Source organism: Coturnix japonica, chromosome 7, assembly GCF_001577835.2.
Source record: "Coturnix japonica isolate 7356 chromosome 7, Coturnix japonica 2.1, whole genome shotgun sequence".
Taxonomy (NCBI): Eukaryota; Metazoa; Chordata; class Aves; order Galliformes; family Phasianidae; genus Coturnix; species Coturnix japonica.
In genome coordinates, this window is record NC_029522.1 from 10830795 (window position 1) to 10857838 (window position 27044).

General features: G+C 38.8%; 1 protein-coding gene across 9 annotated transcripts in view; it reads right to left on the reverse strand.

Moving 5' to 3' along the window:
- Positions 1-6909: 6909 nt before the first annotated feature.
- ADAM23 (ADAM metallopeptidase domain 23) overlaps positions 6910-27044 on the reverse strand; it is a 60067-nt gene continuing 39932 nt past the window's right edge. The window contains exons 22-28 of one of the 9 annotated variants that reach the window (XM_015868233.2): positions 26705-26824; positions 25779-25947; positions 24135-24246; positions 16944-17034; positions 13560-13614; positions 10048-10141; positions 6910-9744 (exon numbers count right to left, since the gene is read on the reverse strand). In XM_015868233.2, the coding sequence (XP_015723719.1) occupies positions 24190-24246; positions 25779-25947; positions 26705-26824 (346 nt within the window). In that variant the 3' untranslated portion in view covers positions 6910-9744; positions 10048-10141; positions 13560-13614; positions 16944-17034; positions 24135-24189. The other 8 variants (XM_015868235.2, XM_015868238.2, XM_015868234.2 and 5 more) reach the window with 8 other exon arrangements.

Sequence of the window (27044 nt, forward strand, 5' to 3'; positions counted from 1 at the left end):
CAAAAATGAGGTATTCCGCTCATATCTCATGATGCGCAGCGATATGTTCCTGTGCTATCCCTCCCTTAATATACTTAAGGTCAGATCAGAGCCACATGGTAGTTCAGTGTCTGAGGCCGCCCTGTAGCCAGGGCTCGGGCCTGTCCATTGCGTTGTCTAAGCCACGAAGCCCCCTGACCCCCAAGTGGCCCGCCCCGCCTGTAATCAGGTGTGGGGAGGCTGCCGCGATGCAGCCGGCTGCTTTAGCCATCCAGTTGGTGGGGATGACCCCTCCCTGTCCCGTCAGAGGGTGCAGGTTGAGGTGCTGTTTGTGTGTGAGGTGACCTCCCCGCTCGGTGGGTCGAGGTTGGTCCCTGGGCTCCAAAAAAACAAGACGTTGGTGGTGTTCTGCTGCTGCCGGGCGGGCCAGCCTGTAACTCAGGCGTTGGTGGGAGCCTTGCGCTCCCCGGGGCTTCTTTGGGAGGGTGGGATGTGGGGGCACCGTCCTGTAGGCAGGGCTGCGCGTGCCCCCCGTTTGTGCTTGCTGAGCTGCGTTCTGAGAGACCCCCCGTACTCGGGCGGGAAGGTGGCCCCGGCCTTTCAGAGGCGCGGGGCCTGGAGTTGGATTTGGGTCTGGGATCCCGACTGCGGTCTTTGGCCGTTTTGCCCCGCTGCCTGGCTTCCGAGAGTTGTTCCCGCCGCTGGGGGGAAAACCGGGCTCTGTGGCTCCAGGGGTGTCGTCCACCCGCCTGTAATCAGGCTCTGGGTGTGTGAGCGCTAGTGCTCTGCTGGCAGCCTGTGTAGGTTGACCGCCCCGTTAGTGGGGTGCTGAACTGGGAGAGAAGGAGCCTCCCTCGGCCGTAGGGATGGGGGCTGCCCTGTAATTCAGGGAGCAAGCGTGCCCCGCACTCCCGGGCCCTTTGCAATGGAGGCAGTGGCTGGGGGTCCCCTGTAAGCAGGGAAGCTGACTCTTTGGCCGCTGCTTTTTGTGTGCCCGGCCCCATTTGCCCAGTCTGCCCGCCTCTGTGATCCCCCGCAGCACCGACTGGAAGACCACCGTGAGTCAGAGAGGTGAGAAGTGTTGCTCAAAGCAGTTTTTGCCATTATGACTTTGGAGGGTTGTGTGGTGGGTTGTTTACAAGTTGTTCCTTAAGCAGGTGTTCGGGTGTTGTGTTACTTTGCTATGTCGAGTTTCCCTTTTCCTTCAGGTGGGAGGGCTTGGTGCTCCGCATGACTAATGGTGTCTCCATTGATGTTTCAGGAGCTGCTGCAGAAGAAAGAAGAGGCACAGGGGACCTGGGTGACAGGAGTGAGCAATAAGTTATTGTCGTTAACTGTCAGTTTTATTTTAGTAAACTCAGTTGTCATGTGTGTTTTGCTTATTGTTGCTATGGTCCTTTGAGAATAAAATTTGTTTTTCTTGGTTTTTATCTGCCTTTAATCTCTTGCCTTCTTTGATTTTTGGTATTACATTCCATAGCTGTTTGCATGAAGCTGCTGCTTAGTGGTTGGCTTGCCAGCTAGCTGTTTCCGTTTGTTTCTTTCCTTCATGCATAGGGAAGATCCTTTTTTGTCAGCTGCAGGTTTTGGTGGCCTTTATTTGGGGTGTAGTGGTTACTGCTACGGCCCAGCTCTTTCCATAATCTGCTCATGTCCTTTGTCAAGCTGGCTGTGGTTTAGGTTTTCTGCCATTTAAGTTGCCTCACTTTCAGGAATGCTTTTGCTGACTTCTTCCTTTGCACTTTTTCAATGTTCTGCCAAATGCCTGACATTTTTTTTTTATTTTTTTTTTTGAGTTTATGGGATGAATGGGATGTGCTCAGGGGTGGTCATGTGCCTGATTCCCCGCCAGTTCTTAATGTGGTTCTCCCTGCTGGTGTTTTATCCTGTCTTTTCCTTTGAATGCTATGTCATTGAAGATTTTACAGCTATGTGGCCCTAATCAATGTGGCTGGTGATTTTTCTTCTCTGAAGTGTTGCTGTTTAATTCGGCAGGTAGGTCAGCCCTGTGCAGATTTTGTCTCCCGCCCCTGTTTCCCATGGGGTAGAAGTAGAGACTGGGATGGGAGAGAGAGCAAGTAGAACTAGTGAACTGAGTTTGAAATGAATTTACTAATGTTGAGAGGAGAAAGGGCAAAGTGGATAATGGCTATGATACATGTACTTGTATATTTATGAATAACAACTGATGCCCACGCAATTGCTCAGCTCCCGCTGTCTGATGCTCAGCCAGTCCCCGAGCATTAGCTGCCCTAAGTAATAATAAGGGCTAAACTGTCCCAGCGTTCCCATGTGCAGGTAATTTGCTGGGTATCCTCACAACACAATAGAAGGGCTTTAGTAACTGGAAGTCACATGTTTCATACATAGTGTGTGAGCTAATTTTGTGCCTGTGATATTGGCCAAAAATGGGATCTTGCCAGTGATTCTCAACTGTCCCTTTTATCTGGTTTTGAGCAAAATCGTAAGATGAGTTGCTGGCCTTCCCTAGCACACCAGGTCATTAATATATTGAAAGTCTGTTTTCTTGTTTGTTCCTGTGTGTATATATATTACAAAGTGAATATAAGTTGTGTTGTAAGGAAATTTTAAAATTGGAGTTCTGATTCTTCACTTAATTTTCATTTTTTGCAAATAAAGGTACCTTATTCAGGTAACAGGCACAGCCCGTGCCTGTGCCGCTTCCCCCCCAACGTAGCGATCCTCCACCTTTGCGTTGGTCTGGAGTCATTAGAGACATGATATTGGAGGGGCAGTGGCACGCTGTGTTTCTGCTTGCTTGCCCGGCGATATACGTTCAGCAGGGAGACTGATACGTTTAGCAGAAGAGACTAATGCAGCTCATAACACATAACTTCGCTAAAGACAAGGACGGGCCGGCCGCTCGAACTTTCCTCCAAGAATTGGGGCTTAAACATATTACAGGTTTTGCTCATTCTCCCACTGGACAAGCTATCACTGAGCGCATTTATCAAACATTGAAATCCATTCTTATTATTATTAAACAAAAAAGGGGGAATATGGGAGAGACACTGCAAGAAAAATTATGCAAGGCCTCCTCAATGAAGAGAAGCACTGAGGGAACGGCCTTTAGCCGTGGCCAACTCACCACAGCATCGGAAACCACTCGCAGACACTCAGCCACTTCACTGGAAAGAAAAAGAGCAATCAAATGTAGCTGTGAGATTTGCTCTAGTCGTGATTGAAGCCAGTTCACTTCTATGTACTGCCAGATAGAACAGATCCGCGCTTCTTGTCATCTGCCTCTGCTAGAGTAAGAAATAGGTAGCAGTTAAAGAGATAGCCCTTAATTCTTCTAACTTCGTTGTGAATAATATTGTTTGACTGAAGGTGTACAAAAATGACAGCCTAGAAATAAGAATTATTTCCTACTGTCGAGAGAATCAATTTTTGTAAGAGAATACATCAAGAAGATGGTGAGAGTTCAGTAGCCTTGTACACTTATTTACTTCCAACTAATCAGGAACCTGTTTCAAAACAAAGCCAGAGAGTAAGACTTCCGCAATAACTGATAATTTTCTGCTGTGTGTGGGTAATGTGACCTATGTGATATTAAATACCTCGTGTAGGTATTCAACTTCACAATAGAGAAGGTGTATATTTGGTTTTCCTGCTTTTTTTTGTTTGTTCATGTAATTGCACAGTCCTACCAATTGCGGTGTTGTACTTCAAGGCAAGTAAGTGCTCTGAATTTTAGTACTTGTTTGTCAGAGCATTAGTGAGAAGAAGAGTATTAAACTGTACATGAATTCAGTGACGTGATCCTAGAGTGGCTTGGGTGGTAAAGGACCTTAAGGATCATCTAGTTCGAACACCTCTGCCACGCACTCGATCAGGCAGCCCGGAGCCCCATCCAACCCAGCCTCGAACACCTCCAGAGACGGGGCTGTCAGAACTTCTCCAGGCATCCCATGCTGGTTCCTCACCACCCGACTGAAAAATTTGTGTCTCCTAACATCTAACCTAAATCTCCTCTCTTGTTTAAAGCTATTCTGCTTAATCCTGTCACTATCAGGCTGTAGAGGAAATGACAAATCACAGCAGGAAGCCGTGATTGAACCCCTGGTGGGAAGGCAGGGCCAACCTAGGGGAGCTCAGGTGCACCCAATACAGATGAGTGACTGGAAGGGGTGGAGCCAGGATCCACCCCCTTCCCTGATCTCATTTAAGGGTTGGCAGCAAAGGTGAGAGGTACCTTACTGGAGACTGTGGCCCAGTAGAGGTTTTCTGAAGGTAAGCGACTTTTTTTCTTGGTTTTTGCATCTGTGGCAGCTCCTACATTTGGACTCGCTCTGGTTTGCTGCAGCCCAGGACTCTGTTGTGCTGCTCTTATTGCTGTGCTTTGTATCATGTTGTAGCGTTACACACACAGACCACGGAAAAAGTGAGTCCCTCTCCTGTTTATAATATCCCTGCAAGTGCTAGAAGCCTGCAATAAGCCTCACAGTGTGAACCCCACCACTTCCTCCCCAACACACACACACACCTGGACATACAGCTGAATACAGTGTCTGCTGAGTAGTTCCCCCTTCAAAACCCACTTTCAGAGCTTTTTTTCTGGGGGATCCTGCTGGGGCCAGGAGAACTCTCATGCTCTTAGAAAGGCATCCTTAAGGAGTTCCTTTTATGTTCTTTTCTAACTCAGCATTTGAGAATATGTATATATTTTTTTTTTCTTGTGATCTTCTTGTCTGTTTCTGCAGGTGGGCCTTCTTAACAGTGTCAATCTTGTGTAGGATTAATTAAGATAAGGCTCCTCCTAGCCCAGAATGTATTGTGCTGTTAATGGTTTTGGCTGCATAAATGGGTATTTTCCTGGTGGTTTTTTTTTTTGTTTTTTTTTTTTTTTTTTTAAATAGATTTAGTGAAGTTCTCTGAGTTTCAGTACTGCCATTGCAAATTTACAACTGAAAATCAGATGGGTTGGAAACCAGTTAGTTCCTGAGGCTACAGCAATTTATTTTCTTTTAAGAGGTAGATGATCATCCTGACTGAAAACAGAGTAAATTCTTCCTGTGGCTTTTCTCAGCAAAACCTCAGATGTGGTCTCCTATTTTACTGTAAGTAATTGAGAAGAGGGTTCACTGAGTCAGACCACGACTCCAAGCATGTGCTCTTATGCTTGATTTTACTTTATGAGGCTACTGTTAAGAACAGAGCAAGGAAAACAGCCTGACAGCCCAACAGTCTCCAGGGCTGTCTTCCCCAGCGGTACCAACTGATGAAATAGGTTTTATTCCTAAGAATTTGTTTGACCCATTCTTGTGTGCTTTTGCTAGGCTAGCCAAGGTTGTGGGATCTCATCTCTGGGGAAATTTATTGAGAAGTGTTTAAGAAACTGTTAATCACAGCCCGAACCTCTGATTAACCACCTGAGGCAAGTGTCAGGTCAGCTGTGTGGGAACACAGGTGGAGCTAATTCAACTGGACTCCACCTCTCCTAGTTTTCATTTAAGGGCTGACCACTGCTAAGGCAGCATCACTTTTGGAGATCACTCCTTAGTGATATTTGTGTGACAAGCTTCAACATTTTCCATCTAGACTGAAGGCCTCAGAACTGGTGAGTTTTTTTCTATAGATAATGTCTGGCTATCTATCACCATTCTTGTACTATTTAAAACTGTACATTACTATTCTTACATTATTCCACTGTACAAGAAGGATAAGCATTTCAGCTTCCCTCAGGGAAGCAGTTCAGTCTGTCATCTCAAGGCCAGTGTGTCTCAGTCTAAATAGCTTATACTGTAAGCAGTAAGATTTGCATGACTGTAAGGGAACTGCGGAGTCAGGGCCCAAACCACACAGCAAGTACCTGAAAGAAGAGACCAGGTCAGGCTTGGGAGCACAGGTGATGAGGATTCAGCTGTGGGGATGCTCCACCTCTCTTAAACCTCATTTAAGGGCTGGCTGCCACTGAGGAAGGATCTCTTTCAGGAGATCCTTCATTTGCAGACTTCTTCTGTGAGCCTGTATCCTCTTTGGAGACAGATGAGCATTCTTCTTCTTGTGACATCTTTTCTGCAGCAGACCAGTGCAGTTACAAATTCCTAAACCTTGCCCTTCCCTTACTTTTCTTCCTTCTGCTGCTGTTTTTGTGCATGTCAAGTCCTTAAGAACCTACAAACTGCTGAGAAAGCCTAAATCAGGTAAAGAAGTTTAAGACCTCCTATTGTCCTTGCAATGTTTTTTTTTCCAATGTAAAAAAATAATTAAGTTTTTAATTAGTTTGACATTAATTGTGTAGGTATGGGTGGAAGGACTTCTCAGCTTGGTAACCCAAATTGATGTGGAAGGGCCATTACTGTGGATGTGATTACCACAGGTGAGCATAGAAAGTGGAAAAGGTTACATTTTCCTCACTTGCTGCCTGGTGAAGGGTCAGTATTTGTTGTGTACGATTATAGGACAAAGGTCTGATTGTTACAGCAGCTCGCAGTCTAATGCCATTTGATCTTCCTAAGCTCATGTGATCTAAGGATTAGGGCTTTTGTTTCTGATTTATCTTTAAAAAAAGAAGTCCTTTTTTGTCTTTGCTGACAGAGGGATACAATTGTACTGTCTGGCCCTTTGGTTAAAGTGAGGTTAGTGAGCATCACTTAGGCTTTAAATATCATTCAGATTTGAGAAATGTAAAAAGGCTTTTTGCCACTAACTGCTGCACACAGGTCTCTCATTCCCCTCCCTGCATCCAGCAGAAGGGACTAACACAGCTCTGCTGTCACACAGCCCGCTGGCAATGTCTTCTCACAGAAAGAACCTTGCTGTGACACGGGGTAGGCTGAGATCTTTGGTAGAAGTAACCTCCTGTCATTTCCCACTGCTAGAGCTGTGATAGCATCCTGAGCAAAGAAATTAAAACAAAACAACAGAGAATAAATAAGGAAAAAATGAAAAAAATAAGTCCTCCACTCCATGTTGATGAAGTTCTTTAATCTTGCTAAGATGCAGAACAAAGACTATTGAGTTCCCATTCATTAGCAGCCAACAAAATATGAAAACTGTCTTCCAACAAAAACTGGCTTCTTACATCAAGTTGTGCACTTAGAAATAATTACAAATAATTTTAAAACGAAAGAAAAATAGTGGAAGCAATAATGAATATAAAACAGGACCGAGTAGGCTTAAAGTATAGCTTCAAGTATTCTATGGCATTTCCTCAGACATTAGTCTTAAATTTGTGCAATACCCATCTTTGCATAGTAAAGAAAGATTTGTTAAACTCCAGCCTTAAGTAATCCATTTCTTATAACATGCACCTATAGATCTGTTAATTTGCCTAGCAGACTTCTCTTTTAGGAGGATCACATCAATTCAGTGAGAGCATGCAGCAAACTGGAATAAGCTGTACAGTTACCACAGTTTCTTGTCCAGGTGAATAGATAAATAATGGAGCAAACATACAGCAGGTGATGCAGATGTTACTGTGTCTTTTGATGGCACCATGATGAACAAATTAAATGCACATGTGCTTCCAAAGCAGAACAAAGACACAACGTAGAAAATGAACACCTAAACTACAATAGCTTTTATTGTCTAATGCCACAGAAAGCACTTCAGCCTTGACCTGCTCTGTGCTGCGTTATCACTTGCATTCTATACCTGTAGGGCAGAGCCACTGCAAACTTCCACATACAGGCAACAGCTGATGAGTACAGTGTAAACTCAGTCAAGAAATCATAATTCCTATGAAACTGCTGGGGTAAATAAAAAGTTACTCCAGCACTGACTGTATGTACATAGTATAGTTGGGGACCACTGTGGTCTGATTTAAAACATCACATCGCACATTTACAATGTTGTTTGTGAAATGCTTCTCAAAGGTTTATTACACAGGTAGCTTACATACATCAGTTGATTTTATTTTAGTTTTTGGTAACCAGCAGTATTTCCATTGTGGTTACACAGCTTTGGGAGCAGAACTCTATCGAAGTTGGGACCACGTTCCCAAGCAAACTCATTTTATAAGACATTGATATATTTGCAAGGATTTTTGGTTTGCCATAAAAACTTAGTTCTGCTTGAGGTCCGGCAGGAACTGTTCAGAATACGACTTCCAAATATATCGATATCAACTACCTGTGTGCAGCACCTTTAACTCATCATGTAGTAAGTGTTTAATGTGATTGTTAAAGCTGTTTGGAAACAATAACAACTGTCAACCAAAACAATACGTAGTAATTCTCTTGTGAGACTGCTGGATTCAACATTATCATAAGAAAAACAACTGAAATGAAAAAGATTATTATTATTTTTTTTTTTTTTTTAAGTCACAGGAAATCTGCAGCATTTTTCCCAATGCTCCGACTTGTAAAGCTAACTTAAGAAACAGACTTCTACTGAAAGCAGAACTTCAGTTCCATAGTTACTAATATCCAACCCTTAAATCAAAAATCACTGAACTCTCTGATTCTGGTTATCAGTTGCAGCAGTAAAGTTTCCAGGTTGCCTCACTTAAATAATTTACTCCATGTTTTTTTGTTTGCTTGGTTTAATCCAGGTAAACAGGATGAGCCAGATCTCTTGGGCCTACAAGGGAGTCCTAAACTAGTTCTCTTTGTATCTTTCTCATGTCAGACATATGCAGGCAGCCTGCTTACTATCAGTATGGCTGCCCAGCACTTGTCTGAAAAATCTGTTTCTATGCAAGGTGTATCTAAATAATTAAGCCCCCCCCCCCTACAATTTTATGGATTTCCCATATTCTGTAACTAGCTAGCAGTAGCAAAGTGTCAAAAGACTGACTCTTGCATTATACTTGGAAAAGTGAAATGCATCAAGGAGATACAGGGAGTGTGTTAGAAATGTCAGTTATCTTTGTAAGTTGGTATACGTGAGCAGAAGGGAAGAAAAACTTATTTCCAAGCTTTTAACATTTTGCAAGTATTTTAAGGCTTATTTAATTTGTATATTACAGGATCTAGACATCTGGAAAAAAAGCTTGAGTTAAAAAAAAAATAAATAGAAGCTTGGCACTTCCGTGCCTAATTTGATGGTGTTACTTTCTTACATTATATTACAGAAAATCTGCCAAAAAAATCAGTGAAAAAGTAATCCAGACTTGTAGCCAATACACAGATATATGCATTTATACATTTTAATTGGTTTTGGTTTTAAGCATACAAGCTTTAGATCGCATTTTTTTGGTGTTAAAACTCCCTGCATCTGCATGCTATCCTCTGCTGTTTTTGAGCAAGCCCAGAGCACTGGCTGTAAAACATGCTACAGAATAAGAGGGGAGAAAAAAAAAAAGAAAAAAAAAAATTAAAAAAAAATTACCAACATCAAAAATAGATTTACATAAAGAATAGAACCTTTTTATATGGCAATCCTTTTCTGTATACATATATATTTATATTTATTTATAATCTGTGAAAATGATACATTAAAATCTTATTTCCATATTTACACATTTTCCTTTGTGGGGCAGCTCCATCCATCGCTCAATTGTTTCCATATCCAACGGGCTCCTGGCCTGGCAGCCAGTGAGCTCAAGAGAGCAGGGAGCTCTGAGGCCTGGTGACAAAATACACTGCACGGCCAGAAGATCAGTCGGAGCCTGGGACCAGCTTCCAAGTACTTTGTAGTTTTTGGGCTGCATATTCTGCTTGGGGTCAGCTTGCTAGCTTGGTTGTTTATAATGTGAGCCATGCAGGTTACCCTTTCAAAATTAGCTTCTCATGCCACTGGAGATTGTTAAGAAAAAGGAAGTCATGCGAACGCAAGTGAAGTTAGAGTGCCTGTAGGCTGGAAAAAAAAAAACCTCCCGCTATTACATGTTTTGAATAGTTCTCTTATTGCACTTGGTCTTTGTCTCTTCCTTTGTTTGAGAAAAGAAAAAAAGAAAAAAACCTTGTTTTGAAATAGTTTGCTCTTAACTTATCAGTTAATAATAACGAGTGAAAGGTGAATGGAGAAAGTATTTTCAACTTATCTCCAAAAAGGACAGTTTGATCTCCTCAATTCCTAACTTCTCAACATTACAGTTGTAGCTATAGTTTACGTTCTTCTTTATTTAGTTCCTGCACAGCTACAGCAAAGATATCATACCCAACATCCAATAGTGAAAGAAGCAGCTCTTTGAAATGCATTTCTTCAGATAGGGCCTTGTTGAGTTGGATCGAATCTTCGTTTTTTGACATTTCTTCCAGGTTGCATCCAAAGGAGCAGGGAAAAAACAAGAAGGGCAGATCGTTAGTTAGATATAACAGGAACAAAACCAAAGCTGTGGTCATAGTAAAGTAAAAGGCTCACACTGAGACAACGCGTAATGTTTGCAATAAGGAATTTGGCTGTGTGCTTTCTGCAGCATAGTAACAAGTATTAGTTTCTTTATGAAACTTAAAGATCATGATGGCGTACAGAATTTAATTATTTTTGTAGTAGTTTGAGAGGACTATGCTTGTAGAAATGCTCAAACCATAGTAAGTCCACTAGGCTATGAAAGCATGCATATGCCTAAGCAGAAGTGAGCCAAAAGTAGTATGAAAGCACACAGACTTGGGTGCTCATGGCAGGTGCTTATCTTTGGTTATATCAGAACTTGGTTTGCAAGTTCTATGTGAGGAAGCCTTGAAGTGCCTCTGTGAGCTCTTACCACACTATTAACCAAAATTGCTGTGAATCTCAGTGAGGTGCAAAATATAGCCAAGACATCACACTCGAAGGAGACTGGACAGTTCCATAAGTTGTATGGTCAGAATTTAATGTTAAGAGCAGATAGCAAGCTGGTGTGATATCCAGGCTCCTACGATACTGGTATCTACCCTATGTCAAACAGCAAGACATCACAAAGCAACAACAAAAGTTAGGTGCAACCTCCCCGGTATCTGGCTTTATGTGGGGCATCAAGCAAGGGGCTCATGCATTTAGTTCTCCCACTGGGCATATGCACCACTACCGCCACCAAACTGACATGCAAAAAGTACGAACCAGGAATTCACAAATTCCCTAAAAGCTACATACCATCCCCAGGATTTTCTGTATTTAGCAGGCCTGCTAACTACTGCGACTGCTGCAGTATTAATAAGTTTTCCTCAGAGTTGAGAGACTAATGGATGTGTGCAAAGGCAAATTCTTTTTGAGAAGAATGCCAAAGACTGGCAGTTCCCAGGAATCTTTTGTTTTGTTTTTGGGTACCACCATCTACATTTTCTGTACAGTGTGTGCTGTGGAAGAGTTACTGGCTTTTAAAATATCACTACGTTCATCTTGCTAACAGCTCCTCTCCACAAGTCCTGGAATAACACCCATTAGGCTGATATTACTTTAGAGTCTAAATCCATCCTCTGTGTACCGCAGATACATAGGAGGTAGGCAAATACTTTTTTTTTTTTTTTAAGACAGTATTCTTAAATCAGCAAACAGAATGAGTTGCTGTCATCCCATAGAAAATTACAACAAAAAGACAAAGTGGGTGATTACCACATCCTGGGTAGCTGCAGTCTGCACCATTTTATAGCTATGCATTATATCAGCACAAGGTTCTCATACAGCATTCAGCTCAACATCAAGTAAACTGCTAAATCTCAGTGGCTCTGGTCCAATCACATCACCTAACTAGATACGTCTCTAGGGCCTGCTTTCATACCTGCCTATTACTTTGGGCCATAATCATGCCTAGCTGCACACAACTGAAGTATCTGAAGAACAGGAGCTCTGAGCACTTGGCCCAGGACACAAACAACAGTGCTACTTTGAAACAGCTTTCAGTAGGTAGGTAGTAGTGCATAGTCAGAGCCTGAGTCACAAGATAAATTAACTTCTCCCTTAGAAAATCAGTGGAATGTTTTAATGAATGACAATCATTACTTGTGATACACAAGTGAAAAAAAATACTGAAATAACCTTTAAAACTCTTTCCTCTATCTGAAAAAAAAAAAAACCAACAAAAAAACCAAAAACAAAACTAAGCCTGCTCTCTTTAAACAGTGCAGCAAAAGCAATTTGGGAGCTAGGGGCTACAGGAAACCCATAGAGATCACAGAGGAGGGTGCTGTGTTTCTTTGTTGTTTCACGTCAAAAGTCTGTTGTAACTTTAACTTCTTTTTGTGGTTAATATTTCAGTGCCTGGTTAAGTAATGACAGTCAGCATTTCAGTCTGTAATCCAACCAGAAAAAAAACCTCTAACATAACCAGTATTATAGACAACTCTGAATCAAAAAAGCACACCACGCTGTAAAATGATACAGCTATCACAGTCTGCATGATATGGCTGTCTTTATAAATGCAAAGTATTTCAGAAAAAAAAAAATTTAAGAAAGCTCAATATATGCAAGAAATACCTTTCTGTAATCCTTAGCATCTTTCCCCACTAGTTTGTAACATGGTGACAGAGGAAATTACTTGCAAGTCCTTTTTCTAACTACATAAAAATTTATTCCAAACCACTAATTTAATCTCTTCAAATAGCCAATATTTTCATAAGCATTCCAAAAATGGGATTCAAATACAGGTTAAAAAAATAAATAATTCTTTTCTAGACTAAAATAAAAAAAAAAAAACATGATTGAAATTAAGAAAGCAAGAGGCTAAAATTAGCAGCTTAAGATATTGACTTGCTATTTATTGTAATAGTTAAAAAAAAGATTAAATACAATACGTGCTTTTAACACTGATGCTTGTGTAGGTAATGGCTGTTGATACTACAAGGTCATACTACAAGTGTTAAGGAAGTGCTGGTAAGGGACTGAAGCCTCATTCCTCATCAACTGTCTTACTGCCTTAACTTGCATAAGCTTTTGGGATCTACATGCTTCTGTGTGGACCAGCTAAAATTGTAGCATTTGTATGGACTGTGTAAGTCTTCAGTCCAACCATTAATCCTCCACTTAAAAAAAAAACAAACTAAACTTGAGCTCCAGCCAAGAAACAATTGCTGGAACTACACAGAATGGTACCTATGATCAGTTCTTCACTGACAGCCACTTACCCAGTGTGATATGATGAGAAGCAGCTTTTTATGTGCTTTCACCTAGCACTGCTCCTTAGCAGCACTGCTTCTTTACTAGATATTGCCTTAATACTGTTAAAGTCAGCAACAAGAGCATTGAATTGGCTTGTATTACTTTCCAAGAGTGAATATATGCTAGAAAAATAAGCAAGCATATGTCCCTCAAGCTGATTTTGCAAGCCAATACAAAAGGCCCACATCAAAAACTACTCTCTGTTAAAATGTCCTTCTAGATCAGTCCTGTATATAATGTTATATGCTGAAATCTTGCACAGACTTGCTACATTGAAATTAATGCCACTAAGCACTATCCAGGGCTCATCTGAAGTAAAATCTACATCCTAACGAGGTTTCCTCTTAGAGCCTTTAACTCCAAACAAGAAATGTTTAGTGAGACTCTTACATCCCTGAAAACTCGGTCAAATTTTCCTTCCTTATCCTGCCCACGCATCAACTTGATTAGAAAATTCAATCCTGAATTCATTCTTGAAACTGTAAGTCTAAACCTCATTTCTCTAAGCTTCCATCAAGTGACTTTAATGCTTCCCCCTCAAGCCTCCCCCCACCCCATCTCAGTTCATGAACAAAGTTTGCTTAGTTGCAGCTTACGTTTGATTTGGACTTGACAGCACAGTACCGTATGTTCATATGAAAATCTGATAACCTGTGAAACAGAAATCACATCTCCCAGTTTGTAAAGCATTAGCTACCTTCTCTCGTATTTGCAGAGACTAAACATATTGCTTGCTTAAAAAGGACACATTAAAATCCTCATCTGTCTCTCCAGATAGACATGAAGCAAAGTATGAGAGGGTCTACATGTGCTAGCCCTCTTTTGTACGCAACTAGAAAAACCACCAACCCCCAAAAGAAACATGCACTTCAAGCTGTGAGCTAGGCCAGGCTGGTGTATTTTGAGGTTCTGCTACAGAACGAGCACTTGTGTCTTGCTCTTTGAAGAAGAGCAGCTTCAAGAGACTTTTCAGTATAGCAATAACAAGCTTCTACAAATATGCAGGCAAAGGACTGACAGCAGGATGCAAAGTGGAACATTTGTGAGAGTAGCTGAAGGGTGCAGAGCACGAAGAAAAAATGAACTATCCAATATTGTATTATTTAAGAAGGGAGAAATCATCTACCCATCTGTGTTCACACAAGCTTCCGAGTGCAGGCATAACCAGTCAGCATCCACACTGCTGGCACAACTGCCAGCAGCTGCTACAGAAGGGCTGCAGGTTGCTAAGACATAACCTAGCTTACTAAGGAAGAAAACACCTAAACAAATTATGTTTTGTGTTAGTTATTATTTAGGGGAAAATACTCTGTGTCAGAAAAATATAGATGCAATTAACACATGCAAGTCTCTGACATCTGACTTCTGGACCAGAAGTAAAACATATAGCTCAGTTCTTCCAGCAAAATGCAGTTAGCGATGTTCCTAATATTATCAATTGAGAATTCTATATATGACTGCTCTCAAAAAATGAAAATTTTTAACAGACTTAACACAAGTCTTGCAAAAACAAAAAAAAAAAAAAGTGGTTGTATTTAGTTTAAAAGTTAATGCACTGAAGCATTAAATAACAAATCAGTTTGACATCTTACCTGACTGCTTCTGCACTTTGTTTAGGGAAACAGAGAATTCCTTCCTATAAATGAGGATCTTATGCAATACTTTCAAAAAAAAAAAGTGCACATTAGTTATCGCTACAGAATGTGCCCAGTCTGCACCCAACTTCTGAGGAAAAGCTCAGTGTCCAGACTGCACCCACACAAATACATCTTCCAGTCCATCAGTTTCAGTTTCTCCCACAGCTGAATACAAATCTGTCACTGCATACTCTAAAAGAGACCTCAAACTCACTGGCATCTCTTGTTTTGAGCCCAGATAAGATTAAGTAACAACAAATTAAATGTTCATTAGTATTTTTTTTAAAAATTGTTTATTAATATGGAAAACATTTATCTCAGAAATACAACGAGACTACAAAAAAATATATGGGGCTTTATTAAAATTCTGTTGCTTTGAGATCCGCAATGGCAACTGCAAGTATTAGAGGCTGAGCCAGGGGTATTTATTATACAAGTAGGAGGACTTAAGTTATTCAACTGAGCAGGAGCTATAAAAAATAACCATAAAAACCAGAAGCTCAAGGTAAGTCTATCAGCATGTGTTAAAAAGATAACATGCCCATGCTTAAAAAAAAAAAATCATGATTGACTGAAGTTTTTTAGAAATCTGGCATTAGATCTGTTATTACTAAACAGATGAGGAGCCCAGAACACCAGAGCTGCAACTCTGCACACAGCCTGCAGCTTGTACCAGTGCCAATGGAATGCACAGGGAGCGCTGCCATCCCTTCTCACCTCCTGCTCTGTTGCATCGCACAAAGCCTGGGAGAAATACCAGAAAGAATGCAGCAGGTCGTGGGACTTTCTGAAAGTGCCGATACTGGAAAGCAGCGCAACATGAAGTAAAAACTGTCTTTTTTTCAGAAGGAAGGGCAAACTGTTTTCCCCTGGGCTGGGATATAGATATATGGAGTATTTTTCTTCTGTATGCATGCATCATTGAGGCCACCAGACCCTAAGAAAAAGAAATACTCAAAAATGACAAAACAAGCATTTTTAGGTGACTTTGAAACTGAACGAACAGATAAACAGGCCTGATCATTATTTACTATTCTGACAACCTTCTTAATCAATTAAGAAATGTATTTTTCTACTTCTCAACTCAGATGTAGGATATGAATATGGACTATGTATTATATTATTTCAACTATTATAAAACTCTGATCGAGGAATTACAGTTTGTCATGGCATGGCTTGTTTTTAATTCACATTATTGAAAAGCAACAGCAACAAATACCATGAACAATTACTTGTTCCTGTGCTTAGAACCTCCCTGATTTGTAAGATTAAAAACACTGCATCTAAATTTAAGCCCCCCCTTTTTTTAAAAACAAAACAACAAATACAGACCATGTGTACATGCAGACTTCACACTGCCAGAAAAACTAACAAGAAATAAGAATTTTTGTACAAGACTCTTCTTCAAGAGTCAGAAGTAGAATGGATATTGTTGTACTGCTTGTAACTCCTGATAAGAGTTGCTACTTGTGCTTTATAACTATCAAGACAATTGAATTGAAATGCACGAGAACAGCTTTTATTTTCCAAGAGACACTTCTAGCTTTCAAAAATTTCAGCCTCAGCTGAAATTCTTAAAAAAAAAAAAAGAAAAAAAAAGCTGTGAATCAATATTAAGACAGCAAAGAAATCAGCAACAAGAGCCAAAAGATAGCCCCAGTATTTCTGAGACAGCTGTTTCAGCAACACACTTAAGTTACTAAAAACTACTCACCTACTGCCAGTACTTTGCATTTTCACTTAAGAAAAAATAATATTTAAAAAAAGTTTTAATGTACTACAGCATTCCAAATAAACAGACTTCAAGAATCACAGAAGTGCAGGGGTTGGAAGGGACCTTAAGAGATAGAGTCCAACCCCGCGCTAAAGCAGGTTTCCTATTGCGGGTTGCACAAGTCAGTCACTGCTGCCTGCTCAGTCAAATCCACTGGCAAAGAAAAATTTAGTCTGCTGCAGAGGAAAGGTTCATCTTGAGGAAACCATGGCTACAGTGAGAAATTCACCATTTGGATTTTTTTAAATCCTTGTATTCGGTCTCTGTTGAAAGAGAATGACACTACTAGCTGGAAATGAAACAAGAGTTGCTTGCTAATTGTAGGTGAACTCATGACTGTTAAATTGTTTCTTTTACTTTTGTTCAACTTTGCACCCTGATGACATTGGTTAGTTTTCAATCCATTTCTACAGCTTGTTCAGCACACGTGTAATTTTCCCTCATTAACTCGTGTGCAATTGACAGTAAAATTACTTAAAACTCTTGTAGCAGGAACTCAACATTTAGTGATGAAAGCAAGAAATAGAACTGCCAGAGCCACTGAAGAGAAGACATGCGGCATTGCTTACTTAAAGCCCCATCCTGTCCCCCCAAGGACAATAGCTGCTACCAGGATGGCACCAGCGATGGAGCCTATTATAAGATTGGTGGCACTAGGACCTGTGATAAAGGATTACGTTAAGAAAGATGTGAATATTGTGCTTGTTTTTACATAAAGTACAGCAACCTAAAGGTTAGTCAACAAGTCAAGGAATGTAGACAACACATACAAGGTGATGTCTGTAGACTATGTCAGCAGGCCCAACTTACTTTTAAGAAGAGAATGAAGAAATCTGTTGGTCTCTGCACTGTGTGCTACGTTAACTTCTACCATAGATAGATATCTAATATTAGAGGGTAAATTCCACTGTGACCTTTATCCAGTGAATTGATGTTCAACTAAGGAGGTCACTGAGATCTTTGCAAAGAATTCTGTAACTTAAAGGTGAAAATATAAATGCTGTCTTACTTATGACTACAGCAAACAGGGGCAAAAAAAAAAAATCCTATTCAATATAGATTGTGAAAGGAGATAGATGCTTTAATTTGAGCTTGACAGTATCTAGCACCACTTGCTAAACTGAGTCCAGACTCCTCCTAGTTATGTCAATGCTAAATTTACAAACAATCCTTGACAAAGGAAAGGATTACATAATAAGGAACAGAAGTTGACACAAAAGCAGCATTCCCATTAAGCTTTCCAAACATCAAAGCATCTCTTCATCATCCTCAAGAAGCTACTTAACAACAAAGTAGGGGAAGGGTGGAGCAGGAAAAAAAAAAAGAGCAACAAGAAGCAGCAGCACAAAATATACTTGTGCACTTTACTGAGGAGGAAGAGAAAACCTAAATAAGAAATTCATAATTGACCCTTAAGTGCTCTCTTTACACAGGGTGCAAGAAAACAGACAATACAATTGAGTATTTTACCATTTCAACTGCTCTGCACACAAAAAAACACCTATGAGCAGTCTTTGATGTAAAGCTAATTGCACCTGAGCTGAAAGCAAATCGAAACCAACAAAATTATTTTGCAGTTTGTTGCATACTGTGTTCAAACATTTAAATATTCAGGAATAGTCCTTAGAAACAGTTCTTAGCTCCTCCTATCCCAGTCTGTCAAAATCAATGCTTCAACACAGCAATAAAATGACATGGAGTTTTGAATGCTACAGAACAACTAACATAAGGAAGAAAAAGAAGTAGTCAGATCAGCAAAGGAAGGACAGCTGCAACAACTCAACATTTCAAACCTTCTGCCAGGTCCCAGACACCACAAAAAGAAAGTACCCCAGGGTCTAGGATTTAGAGCTGTGACCTAACTTCACTGCATCCATTCCATCTTCGCTATAGCAGCCCTCAGATTATGTTGTAACACTAATCAGAATGAAAAAATGGCTCTGCAATCATGTCAAACTCATGCTGAAAATAAGTACAATTAAGCACTATAAATAAGAATGCATAAAATTCAGGTATAATTCATGGGGGGAAAAAAAACACCCTATACTTTGCCATGACCTTCAATTAATACTCCACATTTACTTCCAGAAGATTGCTTATTTGCTACAAGGAAGTATAGCAGAATTATACAAGGCTTAAACATCATCCCAAACCCTTCCAAGCCCTTGTTTTAAAAACTGCTTCCTACAATTCATACAAAAAGAATATTTAGGAACATAAATTAAAAACTGAAAAGAAATAGTGTAGGCTTAGTGGATATGAGCAGTACACAAATTTGACAGTAATAATTAAAAGTTAATTTTTCACTACTTAGAAGATACCTTGTTTAGACTTACCTTTGAAGTCACACCTGGCTCTAAATTAGTAGGAGTGAGTAAGGTGCAGGGTAAATGAATGCCATCTGATAGGGTCTACACTCCCAATTAAGGCTTGTTTTCAAGATTTAACAACCTTATGAGCTACTGTATCCAACTTGGATGTATGGCTTACTCTGGATTTCATCAAATAATTGCACACAACAAAAGACTGCAAACACAAACTAAGCGACCTGTAAGAAATCCTAGAAACCTTGATAAACTGTAACACTGATTTCTTCCCAGCCATAGAATGCTGTCTTCCCACAAAAAAACCAAAACAAAACAACACACCATAAGGATTAGAATATAAATTAAATTTCATAAAGATGTACTAAATGGCCACTTTTTTAACATCTCTCCTCTTACTATGTTCCCTTGTTGTTACATGTTTGAAAAAAGACTGGAAAAATTCATTGAAAATTCAAACTGAACAGATGCCTGAGACAGGTTAAGTTAACGGACAAGTTATTGAACTGTGTTAAATAACAAATGAATCCTTAACGGATATTTTTCATAGAATGGTTAGGGTTGGAAGAAACTTTTAAGATGTCATCCACTCTCCCTGCTATGGACAGGGACACCTCGCTAGGCCAGGTTGCTCAAAGCCCCATTCAACCTGCTTTTGAACACTTCCAGTACTAAAGCATCTACAACTTTCCCAAGCAACCTGCTGCACTGACAAACCAACCTCACCATAAAAACATATTTCTTGTATCCAAACTAGATCAACCTCCTTTCAGTTTTAAAACTATTGCCCCTCGCTATGTCACTACTACAGGCCTTGATAATCTTCTCCATCTTTCTTGCAAGCCCTGTATATGTACGTATATAAGAATCAAATAGCCACAGCTAAAATCGAGTTAGTAGGCTAACACTTAAGATTCCAGTTCCCAAAAATTATGAAGATGGTAAAAACTGCTTATATGTATTCATATATTAATTCTGTACTTCAGTATTGTACTGTCTTGAGGTAACAATACTGGAATCAGAATAACTGGAAGTCTTACTACAGAACGAGTTATATACCCTGTTATCATCAACTTTCATTTTCCTATCTAGATTGCATGAGTTATTAGACTAAAAGCCACAAAGAACATAAGTTTCTGCTTTTTATCAAATAGCCCAGGTTACCCTCATTCTATTTTGCAAAATAATTACAAACATACTTTTTTTTTTTTCCCCCATTATTTTCTAAATTTGGCATAATGTGAACATTCAGACATTTAATTTCACTTGGACGATGTAAAAATTCACAAACTTGTTTTTTTATGCCCCACATTACCCCAGACAGGAGAAGGTTCAACACTGCATGAGCAACTCACACAACACAGACACAGTCAAATCACAAACAAATACGACCACCACATGACAAAGCTAAAGGGGTAATACACAGAGGGCTCAGGTGCATACAGTTACCTCACACACTAGGCACCAAACATAAAACTCAAACTATGAAAAATGCTTACTCTATTCCCCACCCTGTGCCTCCAAAAATCACCCCCAAGGCCAGAATGGTCCCTGCCACTGCACCTATTAGCCTGTTAGTGGCCATGCTCACTGTGCGGAGGGAAAAGGGAAGATTTTTTAAGGAAAAGATCACATCATATATGTCTGAAATGAAAACATGAAATAATTCCTCTAAGGAATATTTTACTTTATAAACCTTTGGTAAGCAATTCAAGCCTCTTATCAAACTTCTATTTACCAAATACTGTAGCTTTAAAAATTCAGATATAAGCTTTATTCATCTTATTTGAATGTCTGCAAATATTTCAGCAAGAGGTTTTCCTATAAATGTATGACTACTCCTTTTAGCTTGTGATTGTATTCTTGTGTACTTAAAGAGGGAACATCCTCAACTTACTGCCTTATTATGTTTAAAATAGCCAAAACATAAATAAGTCACCAATAAGAAAACTTCCTTTAGGTCACTGGAAACAAACTGTATCCATAGTATATAACTATGCAAATGGAAACTTCATTTGGAAACAGTTCCTTTGTGTGGGAAAAAACACATAAAAAATGATTTTAAGTAATTCCTTTACTAGTTTGCAATATTTTCCTTTGTAACAGCATTTACCACTCTTTATGTTATATAAATAGAGAGATTTGACACCTTCTAAAAGGTAAAACTGACCTTGGAATTGAGCTTTGGGAACATTCTACACTTTGGTATGTTTACAGAGCCTTAATGTGCTGAGGCCTTATCTTTTATTTTTGAAGGAAACTTTTTGAGGAAAAAAAAAAAATCTATATTTCATATGTTGCAAAAAAAAAAAAAAAAGTTAAAATGTTGATAGATGGATTGCACCATAACTGACCATAAACAATTCTCTAATAGGAACTTCTTCAGGGACAAAGACTTCATAATCTTCATGCTGGAAGCCTCTTTTGAAAATGCTTCTTAATTCTGTTTGTTTCATATACACAAACACACACACGCACACACACTTGAGACAAAAGTTTTTGTGTAAAAAACAAACAAACGGTATTCCACTAGTCAAACAAAGGCCCAGTTCTGTAAATGAAATTGCAAAGAAAGACCTTCTGTGCACATGGAGCCCCACTGACCTCAAAGCCATTAGCCAACGCTGTAAAAGAATTCAAAGTTTCTGCAGTAGCCAAACACTAACAGCAGGAGTTCCTTCCTAAAGCACCTACCATCCTGAGCTGCTCTCCCATGGCTCTGCTGATAAAGTAGGTTGCAGAGTTTAGACTAACTTAAGACCTATGTATAAATATAATTAAGGACCACCAATTTTTAAATCCTCAAACATTAAGTAGAGGCAAAGGTAATTGATGGACAATAGAAAATTCTCAGAAGTGCAGCGAAACCTGAAATTAACAGCTATCACAGTAATACATAAACAAACAGCAATACTACTTTCCTATATGTAGTTAAAACATACTAAGAAAAATGGTAGATCTACAGTGTAAAAAGTTTAAAAGCAATTTGTGAGATTTCACAACTCTTATAAGGTGTATGACCTCTCCCTAAATAATTACCTTCTTTAGTGGTAAGGAGCTGAAACCAGAAGAAATTAAAACCCTCAACTCTCTAACATACCAGGACTCCTCACTAAAGCAAATCTTTTCCCAAAGCTTTTGACAATGTACAAAAAAGATTCTAGTTTAGGTACATTTTTTCCCCCCTCATCTATCAGAATATAACATTTCCATCAGAAGTACTAAATCTAATGCAAAGAGGTTACTCCTGTAAGAAAGAGCTGGTGTCTCTTCTTGTATGTGGTATAAGGAGGGAGGCAGATGGAAGTAAACTGGATTTATTTTAAATGATGATTCATAATGGAACTGTATAAACACTGGAAAATTCTTGTAAAAAATATTGCAATTGTAATAAAAAATAGTTTTCTACTTTTTTGCAGGTACTTCCTGGGAGACTGTAGTCTGAATCTGTCAAATACTTACAATTCTGACAGTCAAAACTAAGCACGTCTGCTGCCCTAAGTGACAAACTTGCTAATGATTAAAACTGTCAAAGTGGAAGGTTTGACACCAATACCACAGCTATGGCTATCACCCCCTCCATGCATGATTACTTGTATTCACTCTAGTTTAGAAAGTCAGATTATGTTCGTCCCAGCTTGTTCCTTACATCTCTGATCATACCAGATATCACTCTCTGATGTTGGAATTGGTTGAGCCATAATGATATTCTCATAACTGTCTTTATGTTCTACTTATTTATTTTTAAGAAAAGGAGACTGGTTTGTCTCTGAAATATAACAGAAATGTAGGGCTAAGGAAAAGGAAGTATTTTGGTATCTGTCTCAGACTCGTACATTGCCAGTGACACAGGAAGTGCTGATAAATTAATGGACATTATTTGAGTACTTTGGATCTTTACAGAGCTATGGAAAATTGTTTCTGTGTTCTTTTGAAATCATCTCCCAAAGGAATCCTCTATTAACACACAAAGTTTATACTATTTGTCAATGTTCTGGCTCCTGAATTCACTTCTAGGTGACTCAACATCAATATAAGAACTATAAGAACATACAAAAACAATTCATCTTTTGAAATTCTTTCAATCACCTTATAGCAAAAGCATTCAGTGGAGGCCACTGAAAACTGGATTAAAAACTACATGTCTGTCCATTTGAAATTATACCAATTAGTTTCAATTACCAGAAACTAACCAAAATAAATATACCTCCTCTGTTACTTTTTTTGTTCTTGTTGTTTAATACAGGAGGGAATAACTACTTAGGATTTGGAAATCAGCAACACAGTACTGACAATTTTATAAGCGGGAAGTGGAGTGATAAGCATCACTATAAAACGGTGTACAAACCAGGCAACTCTATGAAGAGCTGCAGCAGGGTTAGGTGTCCAGGAAGTACCTGCAAAGATTCCCAAGGAGAAATCCAGACTGTTTCTATGCAGCTTCCTTCATGCTAGGAACCTGTTTTATAAGTTGGCCTCTTCCACTGTTCTTGGTAAAGGTCTACTGGAATCCACTGGACCAAAAGGTTATGGCACACATAATAGAAGGGGAGCAATTTTGGAGGGACACACCAAAATTCTGTCTTATCACAGAGGATCCAAAGGTCATTGAGTCCAACACCCTTGAAGCCCCAGACATTTCAAAGAGTGACTGACTACAGTGTAAGTACTACATCTTTAAGCTTCTTTGCATCAGCTTTACAGAATGGACTGAAGACTCCAGAAATACAATTTAGCTGCAAAATTTTGTTTAGGTTTATCATTTGCTTATAGCTTGATCTGTAAACCCATAATTCTGGATAAAGACAGTCTGATATGGACAACGTCCTGATGACAGGAAAAGCTTAAAAACCTTCAACAGCCCAAGACAGAAATTAAAGAATCTCAAATGCCTTTCTCCCCCTTCAGAAAACATTTTTAATTACTTCCTCACTAATTGCTCATATTCAGTTGAACTGAATACCTCCTATATAAGCAAGAGTAAGAAATAATGGTTGTAAGAATAACAAGTCCTTAACATTTCATTATTATTATTATTATTATTATTATTATTATTTTAAACCAAAGCTGTTTTCACCAGGGACACTCCACTTTTTTGTTTTTTATCTCACAGTGTCTTAATTACATGAGAATAGATAGGGGAACTGGAAATATCTAATAATATATAAATTACTCAGATACATAAAATGGAAGAGCTACATTTAATGAGCTTCCAATCACAAAGAACATGACTGAAAAAATGAGATTGAAAAAAATAAGAAACTACAAATTGCTACCTACTGAGATATTAAAAAAAATGTAAATCAGAAAAATAATTTAATCGATCCACAAAAGAATAAGCCTTACATCATTTACATAAAGCAGAATTTCACTTCAATGTATTGAAAAATAAGTAATGAATATTTGAAATGATATCAAAACTGAAATCACACAAACCCTTGGGTCCTTCATCTTTCTTGTTACCAGTATCCCTGTTAGGATCATCAATACTTCAGTCTGTCCCAGCCCATGAGTAATTACAAATGCAAGTAGCTTCATTACTGCAGATCTGGAAAAGAAAATAATAAAATGTAGTTTCAAAGCTACTGCTGCTATTTAAATTTATTTAACAAGTAATTAGATAGTTAACTCATGGAATAAAAATTTGTTTATATATTATAGCAATAGCACTCAGTGTCTAGAAAGACACCAGTAGCCTGAAAGTTTGCTTTAACCCTCTAAATATACTCATATGGTAGGAAAAGCAGGAAAGTTCCCAGTGGTTCCATCATCATTTGCACTTCTCATCTGCACAGGATGTAAGAGATAACTGACATCTCATCCACTAACAAATTACCTACAGTCATTAGAGCTTCAGCCTGGATGTCCTCAAAGAATCCAAATATCCATATTTAAAAATGCTCAAGACCTGGTCAGGCTTTACGCCTCATCCCAAACAGAAAAACAACTAAGATGTTCAGCAGATTTGTCATCATGAGAGGACATGAGAATTAGACAAAAATAAGGAAGTTTCACTGTGGGACTCAAGGAGAAATCCACTGTTTGGTACCAGCTAATCATATCTTTTGAACACTGGAACATAATATCAGACTAAGTAATGTACACACTAAGTATGAGAAATGCATATGCGATCATTACATTTTTTTTTCCCATTTAACTTTTATTTCATTCTGCTTCTTGAAGTATTCACTGGAGAAACTTATCTAGAAAGATGGTAACAAATGCATCTTATTACAGGTTTGGTCAACAGAAGTATGCTTTTACAATAACTCAAAACAGAAAAGGTATCAGAGGTCTCTACTTGTGCTACTTTTCAAACTTAGCAATATTTCTAGGTCTCTTCTAAGTACTCTACAAAAATATTTCTTAACTTTGCAGGGCTCAGATTCACCTCTCATTTTCAGTTACGCATAAGAAAAAAAACCTTTTATGTACAAAATTCAGAACCTTAGGCAACTATCTTAAGCCTGCTGAATCCTACAGTGGAGAGATTTTTAACGATCTTACCATTAAGACATAAAACAGCGCACCTGTCCTTCCAAACATTAGCATTTGAAAACAGACAGACTTACGGGGAGAAGAATATAATGCACCTGAATGTAAAATGATATAATTTGTGTATGTTCAAACAAATGTTCAGAGACTGAAATACAGTCTCTGTTTAGATTCAGCCTTTACAATTTTAATTATTTAAGTCATCAGGCGTAACACAGGACCAACTTAATAAAGGTATTAGTAAGCAGGAAGAACTTCAACTTAAGATGTGACAAGTACCTTGAAATATGGATAACTTTTTACAGAAGTCTCTACAATAACTGATGTATAACTTCCTTGATAGTAGCAACACCACCTCTCTGAATATAATGGCAGTTCTTATTTGATGATATTCTAGAAAGTAAAGTTGCCTTCACTTCACAGAAAAGCAATGTTCTCCATAAACTTAACATGTTTTGTTTGTTTTTCAGATCAACAGCTCTCAAGAACACTTTCAAGTAGAAAATGCCACAGGGTACACTAAGATCAGAACTATCAGAGAGAGTGCTGGAGAAGCTTAACTGCAAACTGCAAGTACAGACTCACCCCATGACCAGAACAGACTTTTCCGTTTGAACCAATGGGACAGCTGCTTATGTTCAAGGATTGAATTGGCAGGCACTTTTTGTCCAGACACATCATTTGAGGACCGCATGGAGCTCCATCCTCTACATAACCTAAATCCGTATCATCATCTAAAAGAACATGAGCACCACTAGGAGAAATAAGTTTTAAGGTAACATTAGTATTATGACTTCAGTCTTTTGAAAACATCGAACATATCAGTATAGACAGTAAAATTCTTGTGACTTTCTCATGTTAAAGCATGTAGGAAGATCAAACAGAATTATATGTCCACAGCACTGACTAAGTGTTGTAGCAGTCAGACCAAAAAGAATTCTAGATAATGATATATATATACAAGGTTGTGGAATAACAGAAGACTTAAAAACCACTGACTACTCAGGCTCTATCTACCTAGCAGAGTATTCTTTGCATGTCTTTGACAACGCCTTTGAAATATAAATCCAGTATCGTGCACAGTAAACTAAAACCCATGTACCTGCCCTTTAAATTAACAGTAGATTAAGATCATACCTGATCACAGCTCTGCACAATTCCCTTTCTCTCAACCATCCCTTTTCATACAGTTATTTCTCTGCAGATATAATCCTTATCTATGGGTCTTTGGTAGTTACATTTATTTTTTCCCAGAAAAATATAACACTGTACATTAAACTCTCAACCACGCAATTTTGCTACTGCATAGACCAGATAGAATGATCGAGAAGGCAACGCAGTCTTCGCTTTTTTAAATATGGAATGTTTTCTTTTAAGCACAATAAATAACACTCAATAATAACTTTGCCATAAGATATCAATCACTTTTAAATTACACATTTTTACATTTATCTTCATTTAATTAGATTTCACAGATCAAAATTATCTCAGAACACTGTGGTATCTTTTACCTGCAGTCTACTATTCGTCCTTGGTGATAAAAAGAATTTGGGATAATTTCTCCTTGAACTTGACCAACTCGTGGAACTTTAGTAAGGTTAGTGCAGAGCAAAAAGCCACAGAAAACATCACTGTAAAACAAAAACAGAAGAGTTACTGAAATGTTATGAAGTAAACTTGCAAAAAGAAAGACTCAATATGATGCTGCTAACAACAGTAGGTAATATATTGCCATAAGACTGAAGACAGACTTTTAAAACGTAAGTTTAGAACTACGGCACTACCTGGTATAACTGACAAGAGGCAGAAACAAGCAGTTGTGCATTCTGACATACCAGTGAATAGTATTTA